The sequence below is a fragment of the Parasteatoda tepidariorum genome, chromosome 5, assembly GCF_982258835.1.
Source record: "Parasteatoda tepidariorum strain Cologne lab strain chromosome 5, Ptep-v5.0, whole genome shotgun sequence".
NCBI classification, from domain to species: domain Eukaryota; kingdom Metazoa; phylum Arthropoda; class Arachnida; order Araneae; family Theridiidae; genus Parasteatoda; species Parasteatoda tepidariorum.
The window spans coordinates 67,386,277-67,406,519 of NC_141759.1; the positions used below are offsets into that span (position 1 = coordinate 67,386,277).

The 20,243-nt window shown below is 30.8% G+C and overlaps 1 protein-coding gene across 4 annotated transcripts in view; it reads right to left on the reverse strand.

Moving 5' to 3' along the window:
* Positions 1-6,195: 6,195 nt before the first annotated feature.
* The window catches only part of LOC107455557 (uncharacterized), a 98,748-nt gene continuing 84,700 nt past the window's right edge, over positions 6,196-20,243 (reverse strand). For all 4 annotated transcript variants that reach the window (XM_087164138.1, XM_087164141.1, XM_087164139.1 and 1 more), the window contains exons 9-10: positions 9,293-9,416; positions 6,196-7,844 (exon numbers count right to left, since the gene is read on the reverse strand). In XM_087164138.1, coding sequence (XP_087020264.1) covers positions 7,672-7,844; positions 9,293-9,416 — 297 coding nt within the window. In that variant the 3' untranslated portion in view covers positions 6,196-7,671. The remainder of the gene's footprint in view (positions 7,845-9,292; positions 9,417-20,243) is intronic.

Consider the following 20,243-nt stretch of genomic DNA (forward strand, 5'->3'; position numbering starts at 1 on the left):
ATTTTATTTTATTTTATAACCGTCGTTGAACAGCCGACCCAATTTCATGGGTTTACGACTACTTACGTTCAACTCCGTAGCCTTGTAATTTTGAACCAATCCAGAAGACAAGGAAACTCCTGGATCAGTACCCCCAGAGGTATTGATTTGTTGTGGGAACATGGAGGACTTTGAGACTCGACAGATTTAACATGCATCAGTCACCATTTACTACACGGGGAGTCTTCGGCCGGCGAGGATCGAACCCACGACCTCTTGGATATGGGCCCAGCGCCCTACCGACCAGGCTATCGGGGCCCCTCGTTTAGAATGATTGATTAAACTACAATAATTATGGGCGGGTATAGTCTGGTTGGTAGGGCGTTGGGCCAATGTCCCAGGGGTCGTAAGTTCGATCCCCGCAGGCCGAAGACTCTCTGTGTAGTAAACGGTGACTATTGCTCGTTACAACTTAACAAGTCGATATTTTTTGCACATTAAATGTTTAATACGTAGGTACACATTAAAGTTATTGCAGCCAGAATTTTTTAATATGCAATTAAATATTTGTAAAAATCTACTTCTTATTTCAATTTGTTGCTGTTGTTGTTAATTTACGTCGCACTAGAGCTGCACAATGGGCTATTGGCGACGTATTTCAATTTGTAATTCGATACTTTATTTTTGTACAACTTGATAAAATTCTGACAGTAATATTTAATGTTCCTTCAAACATAAAAAGAGTCCTATATAAAATTTTGATACAGTTGCAGCCCGCTATTTGACTGGTGTTTTTAATTGCGGCCCCCGGCCTCATGTAAGTTGGAAACCTCTGATCTATACATCAGATTTTGTACATTAGATTCTTTCTACTTATTTTCCAGGATAAAAGTCCTTCTTTGCCATTTTTTATACGTTTTTCATAGCTAACTGTTAGAAATGTGTTAATCTCCGAATTTGAACTTCGCTATTCATTTACTGTATCGGATAGCCAACTTTGCTGTGTCACAGAAAAATCGACGAAATAAAATTCAAAAAATTCAAAATTGAAATTTTTTTTATTAATTTGGCATTTTTGTATAATAAGCTATCTATTAAAAAATTATTCTCACAACCAATTTTTCGTTTGTATTTGTATTTTATAGCCCACAGCATTAGCAACAGAAAGAAAATAGTTGTCAAACTATAGAAATTTATCGTGCAGTACTTACGTTAATTTCTCAACTGAACTCACCTGGACATTAAGGAGAGATGGACGCTTGGTAAGTTTTTTTTTTCCAAGCATTTTTTTTTTCTTCGTAAATTGTTCTGAATATTTCTTTATTTTTTGCTCAAAATATGTTGAGAACGTACTTCTATTTCGACTTGAAAAAAATATATTTTATACTTACTCTATTTGTCTATTTGGAATATTTGCAAGCTGAATTGATGAAAACTATTTTTAAATTAAACTCAGAAATCAAAGCAATGTTTTCATAATTAGAACTAGAAAAACTTTCTAGAAAAAGTATAAAAATTCGTATGTAGGTAGGTTTAGTTTTTAAAAAAAATCTTTTATTTCTTTTACAAAATGGGGATTTTATAAATACATTTCTTCTTAATGCAATTTGTATTTGCATGATGGACTTGGTAAACTAAATTAATCTACATTTTTAAGTTGTTGAGTAAGCATTTATGGCAAAAAACGCTACCTTTTCCATGTGAGCAATAAAATGTTTATTTTAATCATGCAGTCATCTAGTAGAAATTCCGGGAATTATAGCCCCTCTGGAAACAATATTAAGAAACAGACTGATATAAAAAAAAACTAATTTAGATAAATTGTAGATTTAAACGATGTTTTTTTGAGCACTTCATATATTTGAATAATTAAAATTTAAGATATCAATTTAAAAATGAATTATTAAACTATAGGTCTTTTAATTGTTTAATATAATTTTGTAAAATCGAGAAGAGTTAGCAACTAATATAATGAAAAAAACTTTTAAATATTTGTTACGTATATTTGAATCATAGAGTTAATTTTTAATTTCTTCTTATTATTATTCATATTTATTTTTCTTCGCGTCTACATAACATGTCGTCCCGCAGTGGACTGATCGTCAAGACACGGTTCCCAGCAGATCTCTGAAGTCAAGCATCACTGGCTGCGGCCAGTGTGCGGGCGGGTGACCACTTGGATCAGTCTGTGTAGGGACCGAGGGTGTGCGGTATGGGTCCTCGCTAAACTGTTCTACCGTAAAGTGCTCGACTTCGCGTGCAGATCGTCGGGCTACCGAAGCGGGGGGTGCCATCCCCTCTGCAAAGGATCAAAATTGTGATGGCATGTCTGCAGATCATCCTCAGGGATGCTTCCCAGACCGTTGCCAATAGCCCATTGTGCAGCTCTAGTGCGACGTAAATGAACTACAACAACATAGCATGTCTAATAATTCGCGCTGGATTAAAATGAACTAATTCGATTTTACTGACAGTATTTGGGTTACTATTTATCTAAGGCTTTTAAAAAAAATGAGACAGATCCGATGAAAACATCTAAAGAATAGAAGAAAAAACTGTGCACAGTGAAAAGTGTTTTTTTTTCTTCTTTCGTTTGTTTCTGTTTATCTATTTATTTCAAATGAGTCCATTTAATTCAGCAATTCCTACAAAAATTTAACGCAAGCTTATATCCACTGTCACATTAAGGAGAATTAGTTTACTTTTTTGTATACGTTTCAAAAACTGAAACAAGTTATAAAAGTAATCCCTATGAGATTATAGTTTCAGTTATTTCTTTAAAAACAGAGCAGTCAGTGCGTGACTGAGTGCAATTTAGAAGTTTTCTAATGTGCCGTAAAAAGAAACAATATTGTTAGGAAGCACGCCAAAGTAATTTAAAGTACAAGCTCTTTTATTATTTAACTGTAAATTTGATATAGTTTAAAAATTTATCCTTGGTCTTTTCAGTAAAAAGGAGACGTGTTACTTGACTTTTTTAAATGCCGTTGCCATTATTATTTTGTGTGAATGATAACTGATTCTTGTTTAGAAAAGTACATTAGTTTGGCTAATTTCCTTTTATTATAGTCCCGCAGTGGACTGATCGCTAAGACACGGTTCCCAACAGATCACCGAAGTCAAGCATCACTGACTTCTGTCAGAGGGCGGGTGGGTGAAAACTTGTGTCAGTCTGCGTAGGGACCGAGGGTGTGCGGTATGGGTCCTCGTTAAACTGTTCTACCGCAAAGTGCTCGACTTCGCGTGCAGGTCGTCGGGCTACCGAAGCGGGGGGTGCCATCCCCTCTGCAGAGGATCAAAATTGTGATGGCATGTCTTCGGATCATCCTCAGGGATGTTTCCCAAACCGTCGCCAATAGCCCGTTGTGCAGCTCTAGTGCGACGTAAACTACAACCTTTATTATAAAGAAGGTGTTTTAAAAATTGAATGCGCAACATGTTGTTGTAGTTCATTTATGTCGCACTAGAGCTGCACAATGGGCTATTGGCGACCGTCTGGGAAACATCCCTGAGGATGATCCGAGGACATGCCATCACAATTTCGATCCTCTGCGGAGGGAATGGCACCCCCGCTTCGGTAGCCCGACAACCTGCGCGCAAAGTCGAACACTTTACGGTAGCACAGTTTAACGAGGACCAATACCGCACACCCTCGGTCCCTACGCAGACTGATCCGAGTGGTCACCCACCCGCACACTGACCGTAGCCAGTGATGCTTGACTTCGGTGATCTGCTGGGAACCGTGTCTTAACGATCAGTCCACTGCGGGACGCCGCCAATTTTTAAAAGCTTGTATGGATAGCAGAAATTTCAAAAACCAATTTTAACGTGACCCACTTGCAATGTGTTAATTAATAGTTCGAAGGAGTAACTTTAAATATACCTATTAATTTACGGAGACTATATTTTGTGATAAGAAAATAGTTCCAAAAGGTACTTTTTCTGAAGAGATATACCTAATTTTAATAAAATAGGCGACAGATATCTATTATTTAGAAAATATGGCCCCAATAGTTTAGTCATGGTACACACTCTAACATTTGAGCTTACGGAAAATGAGAGTTTTCAGGGTTTATGAATTAAAGTATAATATTTCAAAATGAAATTTTTTTATATCTTTTCGCCAAATTTAAGAGCATATTCTGATCTATACATCTGTTTAAATCTTTCATGTGTAGTAGGGGAAAGTTTTGCTTTAATTTAGTGATAATAGCCAATTGCGCAGCTCTAGTGCGACGCAAATAAAGTATCTACCTACCACCAGGAAAAAGAATTTTTAAGACTATGGAGTTTCAGTTTTGGTTGGAAAGTCAAACGAACAATTGGGTATACTATAGCCTACGTCACAGGTTGTGTTATTCCTACTAAATTTAACCCATGAACGGCATTTTCAGCGAGCCTAACTTCAAGCCACAAATAAACAAACGAAGTGTTTGATCGTTTAAATAGCTGCTCGCCAGATTTTATTGCATTAAAAGGAAAAGTAATTGATATTCGATTTTTGATTAATAATTGATTTATGTGGATAGTGGCATTTATGTGGATAGTGGCATAGAATTTAGCATTGCATCATGGTAAATGTTATTCCTACTAAGTGGAAGTAGTTGTGTTTTTTTTATATTATACCCAAATGAAAGTTTGGTTTGCTTAATTTAAGATCACTTTTTGTAAAATAGTTCACTTTATCACTAGAAATATTTAAGCGAATCAAAAAAACTTTTGTATGCATTTATAAAAATCAGTTATTCAAAAATAAATTCATGTGAAATGCACTTTTTAACAGTGTATATTATTTAAATTAATAATAGCTAAGAATTTTTGACTTGTAATATATAGCAGAAAAGTTTCAGATTAAGGCTCTTCAGACTAAGCTATTGACCAATAGTTTAGTCTAGAGAGCTGTTGGCTCTCCAATTAGCGCCGAAGACCTAAATGTTGAAGAACAAAAGTTCGAATCTATCGAGATAAAAGGAATGTTTTTACAAAAAGCAAATTCTTGTGTCTTAATTCGTAACTTAAAATATTGCTTGAACTATCTGAAGCAGACATCAGTGTCTTAATAAAACGTTTTTTGGAAAATATGGAAGAACCTCGTTTTTACACCAGTTCACTCAATTGGCAAATCTCTAAATCCTTAACACTCATTTGTTACCGCGCTAAAGTGTAGAAAATAGCTATTACACAGATTATCTAGCTAATGTGCGGATTACTAAAATAATCTGTTACGATGTCAAAAAATTGAATCATTTCTTAAATCTAGAATTACCTAAAAAACTACAAACTATCTAGATAATCTACACATTATACCTGCTAGACACTCATTAAGTTACTGGAAGAACAGCAACGCTACTGAGCACTTAAATTACACGGTTCTTACACAATTTGAAGCCGCTATATGTTCTCCATAGTCGGAAAAACATTTTTTTTGCACCAGTTCAGTCTACGACAAATCTATAAATTACCATAACTCATTTTAACTGTTTACGTTTTAGAGCTCTTTTTACCGCTAAAACGTAGAAATCAGTTATTTTACAAATTATCTTATTAATGAGCATTATTATCTAATAGTGAGTTCTTATTATTTTCCTATTATTATCTTATTAATGAGTTCTGAAATTATGCCGCCAAAAGAGAGGTTTTCTAAGGTTGCTGTCTGTTTCCAAGTGAAAATATTTGTTTTCTTTGCCTTTATTTCTTCCTGCAAATTTTATGACTACTATCAGCCCATAAAACTAGTTTTAACTGATGGCGTCACAGCGTTCTCATATATGGAGTTAAAATTTGCTGAAGTTTAAGGCCAATTCAAAGATTGCATTATGCCAAATGCGCTTGGAGGCTTTAAATATTTTCCTACGAAATAATTTAAAGTTGGATATTTATTAGTAAATTTATTATCCTTGGATATTTTTTTATTGTGTAGTTTTTAAATACATAATAAAATGCTTCTTGGGTCGCGATTTTCCAATCCAGCGGCGTTTAACGACCCGCTCTTTTGTTTAGCCTTTTCTTCAACAAAAAAATAATAATAATAATAATTTAGGACTTTTTTTTAGTTCAGGTTACAAATTTTAATAGAAATAAAAGCTTGCAGTATAATTGCGCCTACAAACCAGCCAACTACAACCAAAAGAAAAAAATCCTTAAAAAACGGAGCGAGTCGTTAAAAGCCACTGGATTGTAAATTAGCCACGTGATCAATAAGAAACGAAAGCAGAATCTTACTTCAGCTGAAAACTTTATTAACATAACACGTAAAATTCAACGATAAAATGACTAAATACATGACAAAATAGCTAACTCTGAATACATAAAAGGCACAAAACAAATTGTTAGATAAACAACAAATTCAACAACATTTAAATGTAATAGCTTTACCAATAGATGATTATCACAGTTTTGTTTCTCTTTGTACAAACCAAAATATTTATAAAAGCAAAAATGTTGTTCGGTCATCAACACTACGATCTAATAAATTTTTATAAAATTAAATCACATTTAAATGCAAAATAGAAAGAGTTTTCTATAAATAGCAGGAAAAAAATGATTTCGTAAATAGTAAACTCTTTTGTTGACTATAGTTTATTAACTTCCAATCAAATTCAAGCAAAATGATTTTTAAATTTGTATTTCCTTTCTATAATTTAATCATTTGATTCATTCTTTCCCGAATGTAAGAATTCATATATATTTCTTAATTTAAATATAATTAGTAATTTTAAATATTAGTTATCTCTCACAAACTGAAACACAATTATCAGTAATAATTTTTATTATTAATGTTCAGTGTAATATACAGTTGTTCATTAATAATTCGCAACAATAATACCTCAGTTTTATGCTGTAAAACGATACCACATAAAATATTTTACATTGTAAGTATATTTTATTTATAACATAGAAAACTGATTAATTATTGAAGTGAAAAAAATGCTTGTAAAATGAACAGTTATAAATTTGAAAATAATCTCATTTTAAATAAATTATAAAATGAATTTTCAAGTCTAAAAAGCTGTTTATTTTTTAAAAAAAGTAGGAAATTTGAAATAGTATTTACACCACTGTTTGAAATTATATTTTCTCTACTACATGAATATTTTTAGTAGTTGTTCCCTATTCCGTTAATTTTCTTTAAATCAATTTTTATAGTTCAAGTAAGTTTTTAGAACATTATAATGTGTAAAAATAAATAATTAGCACATCTTATTTATAACAGTTTGTACGATATCAGTTGATATAAGTTAAAAATGATTCCGCAAAACGTATTAAGAGTATTCTTTTTCAAGTTAAGATATCTCTTTTTTCAACAAAAAAAAAAATGTTAAGTTGTTAAATCACAACTGTACATTTTACGTAAATCGAGCATAAACAAAAAAGAAATTCTATTTTGTCGACGCCAAAAGCGGAAGATTTATAAATTGGAAGATTTGTGGAAGATTTATAATTTTTTTTTTTAAATATATGGAAGATACTTAAAACTTTGTTCAATCCAAATTTAAAATTGTGTTACCAATACATACGTTTGAAAATTTTTAGAAAACTAATCAATAAGTTAAAATTTATAAACACATTTAGTAAAGAACAAGCTCATTAAAATGTAGACGTGAAATTTTAAATTTCATCTACAAAACATACGAAGCGATTTTGTTATAAAATAGGGATTATAATCTTTCAGAAAGTGGCAACACGAAATCATTATTCCAGGAACATCATGACAGTAGTGTTTGAGTTCTGTTCGTCTTGACATAAACTTCTCGTCGGATCTTTGTTCTGGACAATAAATCGATCTAGAATAACATTTCCGTTGGTGTCGGAACTAGCCAACAGTAAGTTAGAACTACCTTTGGATATTTGGCTTAAGCTTGATGCTGTAAAAGAATTTTTTTTTAATTAAAAAAATTATGAAAACATAGGGATGAGCAAAAAATTGCAACTGAAGTATTTTTGATATGAACTTTTTTATATTTGTGTTTTATAGTATGCATTTCTGTTGATATTCATGCTTAGTTGGTATTGGTTTATATTTTTTCATAGTTGGTATTATTGCTTAGTTGGTATTACTTGATATTATTGCTTAGTTGGTATTACTTGATATTATTGCTTAGTTGGTATTACTTGATATTATTGCTTAGTTGGTATTACTTGATATTATTGCTTAGTTGGTATTACTTGATAGTATTGCTTAGTTGGTATTACTTGATAGTATTGCTTAGTTGGTATTACTTGATAGTATTGCTTAGTTGGTATTACTTGATAGTATTGCTTAGTTGGTATTAATTGATAGTATTGCTTAGTTGGTATTAATTGATAGTATTGCTGAGTTGGTATTAATTGATAGTATAGCTCAGTTGGTATTAATTGATAGTATTGCTCAGTTGGTATTAATTGATAGTATTACTTAGTTGGTAATACTTGATATTATTGCTTAGTTGGTATTACTTGATATTATTGCCTAGTTGGTATTAATGTAGGAGATATTTCCGTATCGTGATCTGTGGCAGAATAATCGCCAAGTCTTGGTAATTTCCAGGCAGCTCCCAGCGAGAAACTAAAAACAACATGACAGAAAGGGGCCAACACGAAAGGTATAACTTGTAACCACCCCCGGGCAAACATCTACATGCTTTTTTTTAAAAAAAAAAATTGCATGTATAAAATTTATTTGGCATCTTGGCGATTGTAGTTGGCGCGACAGATCACGATACGAAAATATCTCCTTAGTTGATATTTTTGCTCAGTTGGTATTAGTTGATATTATTTCTCAGCTGGTATTAGTTAATATCATTGCTTAGTTTGTGTTAGTTAATACTATTACTTAGTTGGTAATATTTGATGTTATTACTTTGTTGATATCATTGTATAGATGGTGTTATATAATTAGTCAGAATTTTTACAATTTTAATTTGTTTAGTTTTCGTGATATCTAACACAGTAGATGAAAACTTTTATAGATTCCCGAATCTTAAGCTAGTCATGTGATAATGTTTTTTAGAAATGTTTTGCATAAACCGCTTAAACGACTATAATTTTACAATAAAAATGTCAAATATTTGTCACCTATTGGCAATAAAAAAACAAAATTTTGCTGAGATACTTCGTTAGTTTATTGTAAAAACAACTCCCCTGCAATTTTTTATCTCTCCCGTTTCCCCAGAAAGATTTCTTTTTTTATATCCTTATTGCTGAAATCAATTTAAACAATTAGTAATATTTTGAAGTGAATTTAAAATTATTTACATTTAACGATTTGCTTTTTTTTAAAACAAATTTACCAGCTCTTGCTTTCAACTAAACATATAAATTTTAATGAAGTTACCTAGATGTCCTTGTGATGTTGCTATAAAACGAAGTGCACTTTTATTTTCTTCGAATTCCAACATATAGAAGCTTATTGGTTCAAGTTCCGCTGGCTCTACATCTGATGAACCTTCATTTTTAATCTACGGAAGAAATATAATATTTAGTTTAAAACTATATTTAAATTTATTTATTTTTAAGAATAAAAGAATCCAAACTTTATCTTCACTGTTAGTTTATGAATGATAGGTAGCCATTTATTATCGGTGGTAAAATAAAACAAAATGAAAACATTTAATTACGAAATTTAAAAAAGAAATTTTACTGAAGTAATTATATCAGGCTAGGTTAAGGACAATTATGTTATTGCTGCTCGAAATGCGTTAACAATTATAGAATTACTATTCTTTCGATTTTAACCTCTTTGATTGCCAGAGAAAACAAAGAGGAATTAAAAAAATAAAATTTTCGGCAATTAAATTTGTTTTCATGTTTTTAATCCTGCTCCACTCAATAGTCCCTAGCAGCAAAATAACTTGGGCCCTCATTGAACGAACATTTACGAATCTTGGCTCCATAAGGGTTCAAACGGCTGATATTTTTCCGATACGGGCCCTATATAGAATTGTCCAATGCATCCGGTATTTTATTGCCAATTTACAACCAATATCGGCCCCATTTAGAATTGTCAGATTCACCTGATATTTTATAATAATTATTCAACCAATATGAGCCTTATATTGGCCCTATATAGGCCGATATTGACACTGCATAGGACCAATGTTAAAAAAATCTAGGCATCCCAATATTGGTCCCTCGGAGCATGTTCATATAGGACCCATATTGAGCCAAACTGGGGCCAAGGTATAATTGTTGATTCGTCAGATTCGCCAATTCGTTCGGGGTGATTCGTCAGATTTTGGCAATTTCAGATTTGTCTCTCAAATATTAATTTTTGTCCACTAATGTACATACAACTACCAACTACTACGTTTTTTGCAAAACATTTTATAGAGTGGTAGACAAAAAACTAAAGCGTTCTGAATTTTGGTTGATTTTGGTAACATTTTAAACATTCTTCACTGCCAGAGAACTAGAACGAAGGTTTTTTATATGAAATTTTGAATCATTCACTTGCAGTGATAAAAAAAAATAATTTCAAACCAAATTTTACTAAACAAAGATTCATACATTAACACGTTGAATGCCACGCTAATTTTACATGGCTTGCCCATTTGGCCAAAATGGTTCTCTCAGTATGTATTGCATTAATTCCTTTAAACCATTTTAGTACGATAATATAGAAAAATTAAAAGCATAAAAAATTTACTCGAATTATGAGTTTCTAATAATCTTGGCTTTGCCGGTCACCGGTGACCCCCATGGCATTCAACGTGTTAAAACAAATATTTTGCCACAATTAGATGTAAATTTCAAAGAAAGGGTAAAAAAGAATTTGCAGCCCCATGTTTTCATTTTTTAACTTCCATTTTAACAAGAATTCTAAAAATATAGATTAGGGATGATTACAAAACAACGAATATGAATTTGGGGAGAAAGAGACTGCACTAATGTTGACAGACGCAAGTTTAATTTAACAAATTAGAGCCTAAAATTTATGATCATTCTAATTTTTTGTATTTAAGCGAGATAAGAGCAAAAATATTATTCAAATCTAGATATTGACTATTGAGAAAGGAGGGTTTGCAAACATTTAAAAAAAACGCTGCTCAAAAGTAAGGAAATTATAATTTGTTTGTACAAATAACTGGTATTATGTAATAAAAAGTTGTATTGAAATTGCTTCGTTTATTTACGTATTTTTGTGAGAAGTGAAATTATATTCACTTTTTCCATTGTATTGATCACAACAGTTTTATAATCGTGAATTAAATCGATATGATGCTTTAAACTTGAAAAAAAAAAATTAAAACGAGTAAATTTATTGTACCTAATTTCATATTTGTTACCTAAGGAAAGTAGGGAAATTGTAGGAAAGTAGAAATCCTGGTTATTATAATAGTGAGTTCTAAAAATCTTTTCTCTAGAAAGAGGGTTTTTTTTACAATAGAAAGCATTTTTGTTAAAATATTTTATCTTCTAGGAAACAACTTCAATAGATAAAATATTTTGTCTTCTAGGATACAACCTCAGTGGATAAAATATTTTTGTTAAAATATTTTGTCTTCTAGGATTCAACCTCAGTAGATAAAATATTTTTGTTAAAATATTTTGTCTTCTAGGATACAACCTCAGTAGATTTCGCCCCTTTAGATATCACATAAATAATTTTCCACATCTTGGGAACCCTTGAAATACACTCTATAACAAAAAAATCGACGCACCAAGAAGGAGTTGTCCGATTGAAACGAAAATTGGTGGATAGGAAGACAATGTACAGAATAGTAAATGATTAAAATTTCAGAACAATTGAATAATTTATTGCAGAGTTACAGTAACAAGTTTAATAAGGTGTTGACCCGTCTCTAGCCTGGATACAAGCTGCCACACGGCGTGGCATAGACCGATAAAGCTCCCTGATGGTCTCTTGCGGTATTTCCTGCCAAATTCGATCCAATTGTCGAACTAGGTCATCAACATTCCGTACCAGATGCAATCGCCTTCCCATCCTATCCCAGACATGCTCGATGGGAGAGAGATCTGGTGATCTGGCAGGGCAAGGAAGAGTTTGACAAGCTTGCAGACAGTTCATAGCAACACGTGCCGCATGTGGTTTGGCATTGTCCTGCTGAAAAACCAGCCCAGGGTGCTGCAAAAGGAACGGTAGCAAAACAGGTCTTAGGATGTCGTCGACGTGCCACTGTGCAGTAAATGTACCTCTAATGACAACCAAAGGGGTCCGGCTGTCAAAGGAAATGGCACCCCAGACCATAATGCCTTGTTGAGGGCCGGTGTGGCGTGCAATAGTGAAGGCAGGATCCCCCCCCCCTCTGCCCTGTGCGTCTCCAAACGCGTCTTCGATGATCGTCAGGACACAGTTGGAAGCGGGATTCGTCGCTGAAGACTATAACGTCCCCAGTAGGCATCATTCCAGCCATATCTGTTCAAAACATTCATGCATATGAAATTTCAAAGCAATCGGATGATTGCTTCTTGGTGCGTCGATTTTTTTTGCTACAAAGTGTACAGTTCGCAAAAAAAAAAAACGAATCACCCTGAATAACTTTCGTTCTAATGATCGGATTTTCACGAACTAAGTGTCAATCTTAATGGTTCCTGGGGGTGACCTCAAATATGCTAATTAATTAATGTTAACTATTAATTAAGTTACGAAATCAGACACAAAAACGCACTTTCTCTGAATAAACATACATTTTTTTTCACATATTTGGATTCTTAACCTTCAAAATATAGGGGGTAGCCGCAATCTGGGAAAAATAGTCCCCATAGTTTGGTCAGGAGAGCGATCCGAAGTTCGTACCCCTTAATGTTAATTTAACTTTTTACGTTTTTTGTCATATTTTCAAAACTAATAAAGCAATTTAAATAAAATTGCACCCACTCATAAAACTCATTTACCCAAAAATAATTTCATGAAAAAAATAATTTTTAATGATTATTAATTATTTTTTATTATTTAATTAAAGAGAGGATGAAAAAATTTTGAATTATAAGGTATGAATTTTTTTATACCATATTAATCTACATATTTTTCAATTGAAAAATCTAAAGTTTCAACTGTTTTTATTTATTAGAAGCTGAGAAAAATTAAAATTAATTATTTTTAAAAAAATAATTTGGCGACAATAAAGAAATGATTAAATGGGGCGATTAATATTAAAATGTGATAAACTTGCGAGGAAGTTGACTTCGCGAGCGTAGTGTAAAATTTCATTCATATTTTTTTCGCTAATAATCGTTTGCTAATCTTTTAATTTTTATTGATTTCTAACTATAAAATACAATGTTTCCTTTTTAGTCGCTTAATAATTTACTTGCAATTTAGTAAAGAAATTTGAATAAAACATTTTGAATAAAAAACACTTTATTCAAGGAATGTCTAGTTTTATAAAATAGGATATGATATGATCTTCTGATAGAATATGATTATACACCAGATTGTGCTTATTTAATGTGATTATTTTTTATTTTCTGATTTTGTTTTTCAATAACTGATACATTTTCAATAATATACATACGTATGCATAGATTTGGAATAATATGTTTATAAATTTCTTGAATATATATTTTATAAATATTAATAAAAATACGTAGTCAACTTTTTTAAGTATCTCTCACAACATCGCAAATTTCTCAACATCTTATAGAGTAAATTAACGAATGAAAGAACACTTAAGCTTAGCTTGCCTTTAAGAAAAAATCATAAAAATTTCAAAATTTGTAATTTTAGCTAAATGATGGTGTCGACATATTTGTTATTAAATACAAATTATGTAAAAAAAAATTAGATAACTTACATAATATTGTTTTAAGCTTTTTGTGGTTTAAATAATAAGTAGTAAGATAACCAATAAGTAGTAAGATTACCAAGTGAAGGAACAGTTCTTACCAGTGAATAAACACTAAATTTTCCAGTGAATGAACACTTAATTTAGAAAATGTTTGATGCTCGCTAGGAATCCATTGGCCACACAAATGTCTAAAAACAAGATTTTTCTCAGAATTACAACATATAACCACAGTTAACGCAGAAAATGTTATTTTTTTTTCCGTCATATGTTTGAATACATAATTTTAAAAAAAAATGTTTTTCATTTTTTTTCTCGCAGTTTAATAGTCCGTTCTAAATTATGAATGTTTATCATTGCGTAATCCGATGATGCTTTTATTATTATTATAATTAGATCACTTTTTTGTTTACTCTTTTGATGGTTTATTATCTTTGGTGGTTTATTTTGGTGGGTTTGGTGGTTACATTTTTTAAGCTATTTTTTAATCTTTTTAAGTATTTTTTTTCTCTTCGTCATATTTTCTGCTTTAACTTTTTTTTCAGCTCTTTCAATCTCTTTAAATTTTCGTTCTTTTCTGAAGTTAATGCAAAAAAGTAATTTTTTCTTTTGATTTAACCCTCTTTTTTCCAAATTTTTGGCCAATATAAATGTATCTTCGAAATTTCTTCTGATTTTCCAATACCATTTCTAGAATTCCTCACTGGATAATAAATGAGAAAAAGTAGTTTCGAAGTTTGAGTCAAGTCCATCTCTCATTGACTTATATCTAGTGGGTCTTCAGCAGTACTTACCATTTACTTATGGAACCAATTGTTTTTGCAACTAACAATGCCTCAAGAGGACTTATATCAAAATCAGTTTTCAAGATACTTTCATTATCAATGTTAGTTGTATCAGCTTCAGTGCCAAAATTTGATTAACCAAATGTTCTTTTTGAAATAAATTCTTCAATATTGAGAAAAGCCCAGGCTATTGGATATTTGGGAGATTAAACTTTTCTGTCGTCAATGTTCCTTTAAAAATTTGCAACATAACTTGTGAGATTTCCCTCTCAAGTTTCTGAAGAAATAGTGCATCGTAACTCTCGAAGCATGTATTTTGTTGATAAGTTGTCTTGCTCATTAACTCTTGGTGTCTGTTTTGTATGCATTTGTTAAAGTCAACGTTTTTTACATCGAATGGAAAAATATCGCATTTCATGAAAGCATTTTAATTTCATCAGTTGATGCCTCAAAATCTTATTTAAAAATGGATGTAAAATTTTCTCGACATATTGCTTTACAATTCTTTTAAGATCTAACGGGAGATTTCCCTGAATTGGGTAGATAACTAAACTAGAAAATTTGTTTTGATGAACATAACTTGCTCAGTTTCAAATTAATATGAGATTTATACATATCCAAAACGAGCAAAATAGGGAATTTGATAGCATTTTTAATTAGGCGTGGGTAGAAACATTTGCAATATATTTGTGAAATGTTGCTGCGGTCATTGTTTCATTTCATGAATCGCTTTTTCCAATGAAATATATAGCAGGGACTGATTCTGTAATATCTCAAAGAATTCTTCAGTAAGGAAAAACTACCAATCGAGGTACTTTTTCTTTCCTAGGTACTTAAGAATATAAATCCTTATAATTTTTAGAGCCAAGGACTTTTCCCGTTTAAGGGCAGTATTCAACTCTTGTTTCGTACGCATTGTAAATGCAATCACTTTCTAAAAGGATGCCAGTTCTACTTCATCTAAATTTTTAAAACCAGTATTTCGAATATTATTCTCTAAGGGAAGTTTTGCCTTTTAAAATTATCTTCGCATTGCACTGAGTTATCGGTGGATGTCGCCTTAAAAAAAACTTCTCCCATTTTTCACCTGGATGATTGTCTTTAAATGGATTTTTCCTACCAATTCCTGTCTGGACGTTAAAGACCGCATTAAGATAATAACTTAGCTAATTATTAGCACAAAGGCCCGCAAAGAAATTTTCTATTCAAGCTTTTATTATTATATTTAGTCAGTGAACATAGCTTATTAAGGTGTCTAAGGTATGATGTAATAACTAATCACTATATTTATAACGATAAATAATTAACAAATTATTATTATAATTCTCTAAATAAATTTAGCAATTAAATTTGCATTTTGAAATGAAATTGTTATAGAAACTATTCATACAACATTTAACTGAATTTAAGGTGTCCTCTCACAGAACTACTAATTATCCTTGTAAAATCATATTTCACACATACTGTTCATTCACTGGGAAATCTATTCCCAGTGAAGAAACATGCCTGTTCCTTCACTGGTTAGAAGTTGTTTTTTGTACTCTTAACATAATTTTGATGCATAATATGACTAAAAGTACAGAAAAATTAAAACTTTTCTTTTATTTTCATTAACTTGAAAAAATCCCAATAAAGGAACACTTGTTTATTCATTGGTTTTTCATCGTTTGGTAATCCAGTTAATAAGCACCCCCTAATCTCAGTACTTGCTTATGTTATGATGCTTGAAATAAATACAACGTAACTTCAATAACCATATTTTGAATTCTATTTTTCACAATGAAAAAAAAAGCGTTATTATACGCAATTAATTGTACTTTAAACGGATAACTACCACCACTGACCTTATAATTGTGTCAAAGAAACAAGGCGTTGACCAGATACTAACAAATTCAAAACTTTTTCCAGTAAAGACTCTAAGACCAGGTAACTCAATGCGTTTTTAGATGACTTCCTATTGTTAGGTAGTAAGCTACTGTTACCATTCAATCTAAATTAAAACGTTTAAAATCTTATTTCTAAAAAATATCTATGAAATGTTCCTTCACTGGGGTGTGTTCCATCACTGGTTGGTTTACCCTATATCGTCTTAATCTTAAAAGAAATTATCGGAAGTGTTTCACAAGTGTTTCGCAGAACTAGTTTACCCGTTATTTAAGTAAATTTTGACATTTTTAAGAATCTTATTCTTTACCCTTTTACGTTTATTATTTCTTCATTAATATACTAATCAATTTTTTCAGTTCTTTAATTTAGGTTTTCTTTAAAGTAAAGTTCCTTTCTAAATTATAGTCAAGTTTTCTTGAAAAGAATTATTGTCTGCTAGCTAAGAATAAAATCTTGTAATGAAATTAAAAACATTCCGCTGCTTAAAATTATTTAATGCAAAACAGCTGATTATTTACTAAGCATACTATTTTTTTGAAAAAAGAGTATAAATTATTGATTGTCTTTCTTTTGTTTCTCGTGACTTCAACATAGATTATCTAAAATAGCGTTGATGTATTTTAAGTCAGTACAAAGAGTATAAAGATACCGAACATAAAAAGCTGTCGAATTCGTAGCCAAAATTTTTAAGTGTCTTAAAATATCTCAGTATCTTAAATGTCGTTCTAACATCTTAGTTGTGAAATTAAATTTTTAATTATTGGACCACGAGTGATTCACTTATTATTTCATTATATATTTTACTCTTTCTTTATGATACCAAGTAGATTTTTTTCCTGATAATATACTAAACTATTTTGTTTAATTTTTTACTTTAGCACGATTCCCAAGATATTATTGTAGTATAATTTGTTATCAGGAAAATGCCTTATTTCGTTAAGCAGGAAATACTAAAAATAGAAATTTGTAAGAAGATTCCGAAGCCGTGCCAATTTTAGAGTCATCTGATCTTAAAAAAATGCTATAGGAAATACGCAATTTCCGAACTCATTTTAATAAAAATAAATAAAAAAACGTGGCAAGAAGGCGAACATACTTTTTACAGAAACTGTGAAAACTAATTTTTCCCATATTTTGTCAAAAGAGGATAAGAATGATATTGCTCCAAGGGACCTACTCAATAATTTCGCTACTTCCAGAATGAAATCTGTTTGATCGAAACATATTATTCCTTGAAAATTAAAACGAGGAAAAAATTAGTTTTTATTATTTATCTAAGCTTATTCCATTTATTTAATGATAGCGGTATTAAGGTTAAGAATATGCGATGGAAGCCCCGTTTTATAATATAAATGCATTAAATCATGTAGCTTGAATAATTTATTTTAAGCAAATTATTTAATAATTTAAGCAAATAAGGGTGTGAAAATAAACTCGATCAAAATACTCCGAAAGTATAACCTAAAATATATGTAGAATAAACTTTGGCATCGATATATATAAAAAATACCTTTTCAAAACTTATTTTAATATCGAGTGAAATAATTTAATATGATGTGTAACTAAATGGATAATCCCAAGAAACTGAATCGAAAGTATAAAAATTTCATTGATTTAAAAAAATAATAGATGATAATAAAATTAGACATGTTTTGAGCGTCCAATAATGAAAGTCACAACTTATTCCAGCCTGACAAGTCTTGAGAATGGGTGATTATATTTGAACGCTCAAAGCATGTCGACTTTTACTTCCCTCTTCATACGTTTCGAAGTCAGTTGAGTTTGTATCGTCAATTATACTGTTTTACATTTGGGTCTTGATCATTATTTTGATAAGGATTTTACACTCGTTAAAGTAAACATATGCATTTTAATATTTAACAGGATTCATGTGGTCTTTAAAAGCGTAAGAGCATCAATATTGTAAAAGTTATATTTAACTTAAAAATTAAAATTTTGAGTTAATGAAATTAAATATTTTATCTTTTAAGTTTTTCAGTATCTTAAGGATCTTCCTAGCTCTGTTTAAAAGTAGAGTATCAGATATATATAAGAAAACATAAATAATCATAGTAGCAGTATTTGGTGGTAAATGTAGCTTATCGTAATTGAAGAATATGCTGTGCAACATTGTATGGTGAATTTGCGAACGTAAGTTTCAGAATGCATCGAAACATGAGGATGCAATTTGCTAATCATCTTTATCCAACGGAAACCATGTAACCTAAATATCTAGCAGAATGAAGCGATTTTATAAACAACGAATCATACAATATGCAACATATTATTTCAATATCTTATTCATAAACATAACATATTTCAATGTATTTAAAATGCCACTAAACATTCAGCAATTCCTTGAGATATAGAAAAAAGAAATATCGTAAATTACAGAAAACCTTGTGAATGTGCATTAGAATTACTATACAATCTACATTTTATTTTTCAAGCACTTTTTTTCATCTTCAAACTTTCTTGCCTAGAAGACTCGATTAACCCTTTCGCGCTGACTGTCACAAATACGTGACAACATAAAACAGTATCTACCAGGGTAAAAAGATAAAACTGGTAAACAAAGTAATTCTTTAGCAGTTTATTTGTGGGCGGGGTTATAATTGTTTGATTTATTTAATTCACCATTACTTAGTTCAAAATAAAATTATTTAGTTATACTTTGAACTAGCATTGATTATATAAATGATTAAACTAACAATAATTAAATTCAAGGCAGAGTAAGTCCGTGAAATTAGCAAAGCCTGCATTTAAGCTACCGTTTCTTATTTATTTACATCCTGATTCTGATTTTGTACGAATGCTGTCATGAATCACTGGCCCCAAGGGGTTAAAGCTGTAAAAATGATTATCCCTAAAATTTTGTATATAGCTGTAATAAGTTATGTCAATTTGATTTTAGTATGAAATACTCGAATAAATTTAACAAAAACAGCATAATCTAAGCAATATCAGATAAAAAGTTCATGTATTTAAATTCTAACAACTTAGAAAATCATAAATAATTTATAAATCGATTCAAATTTTCTTTTCAAAGGACATTAAAATAATTTTTTTTTGCTTTTTAGACAGAAATCAGCTTAAAAATTGTCTATTGCCTAGAAACTTCGAGAGATTTTCTATTAACAATGAATTAAACCTCTCTGAGCAATCACAAAACATTATTTCAATTTTTTACAGTCATAGTATGGTTGCCTAGCAACCTAGTAAAACTAAGCATTCCTCTTTTGAATTAGTCAATGGGTTATCTTAAAATATTCATTTGCGCAGGCGACTTTTTTTGGCGGTTTTCTGGACTATCGCCAAATATATAAACCTTTATTGCTACCCAATTTACCACCCAATATTTTTGAAATTTTGTCTACCCCCCCTAATTCAAGTGTCTAGATTCCAAATATGTAAAAAAAAATATATGTTTATTCAGAGAAAGTACGTTTTTGTGTCTGATTTCGTAACTTAATTAATAGTTAGCACTAATTAATTAGCATATTTCAGGTCACCCTCAAGAACCATTAAGATTGACACTTAGTTCGTGAAAATCCGATCATTAGAACGAAAGTTATTCAGGGTGATTCGTTTTTTTTTTTGCGGACTGTACATCAGAATCGAACAAACTAAAATACCACTGACAAAGAAAGGGCTAAACTAACAATCCATAAATGTTATTCCATTAGAAAACATGTGTAAAAATTAGCCACCAGCAAAAAATATTATTTCTATTAGATTTAAATGTTTCAAATCTTCCACGAATTAAAATAAATTCTATAAATAAGCTATGTAAAAATTTGATGCAAAAATGTTAGTTATACACTAAAAAAAAGTATAATCAAAACTAGCAGAATATAGTAAAATTGTT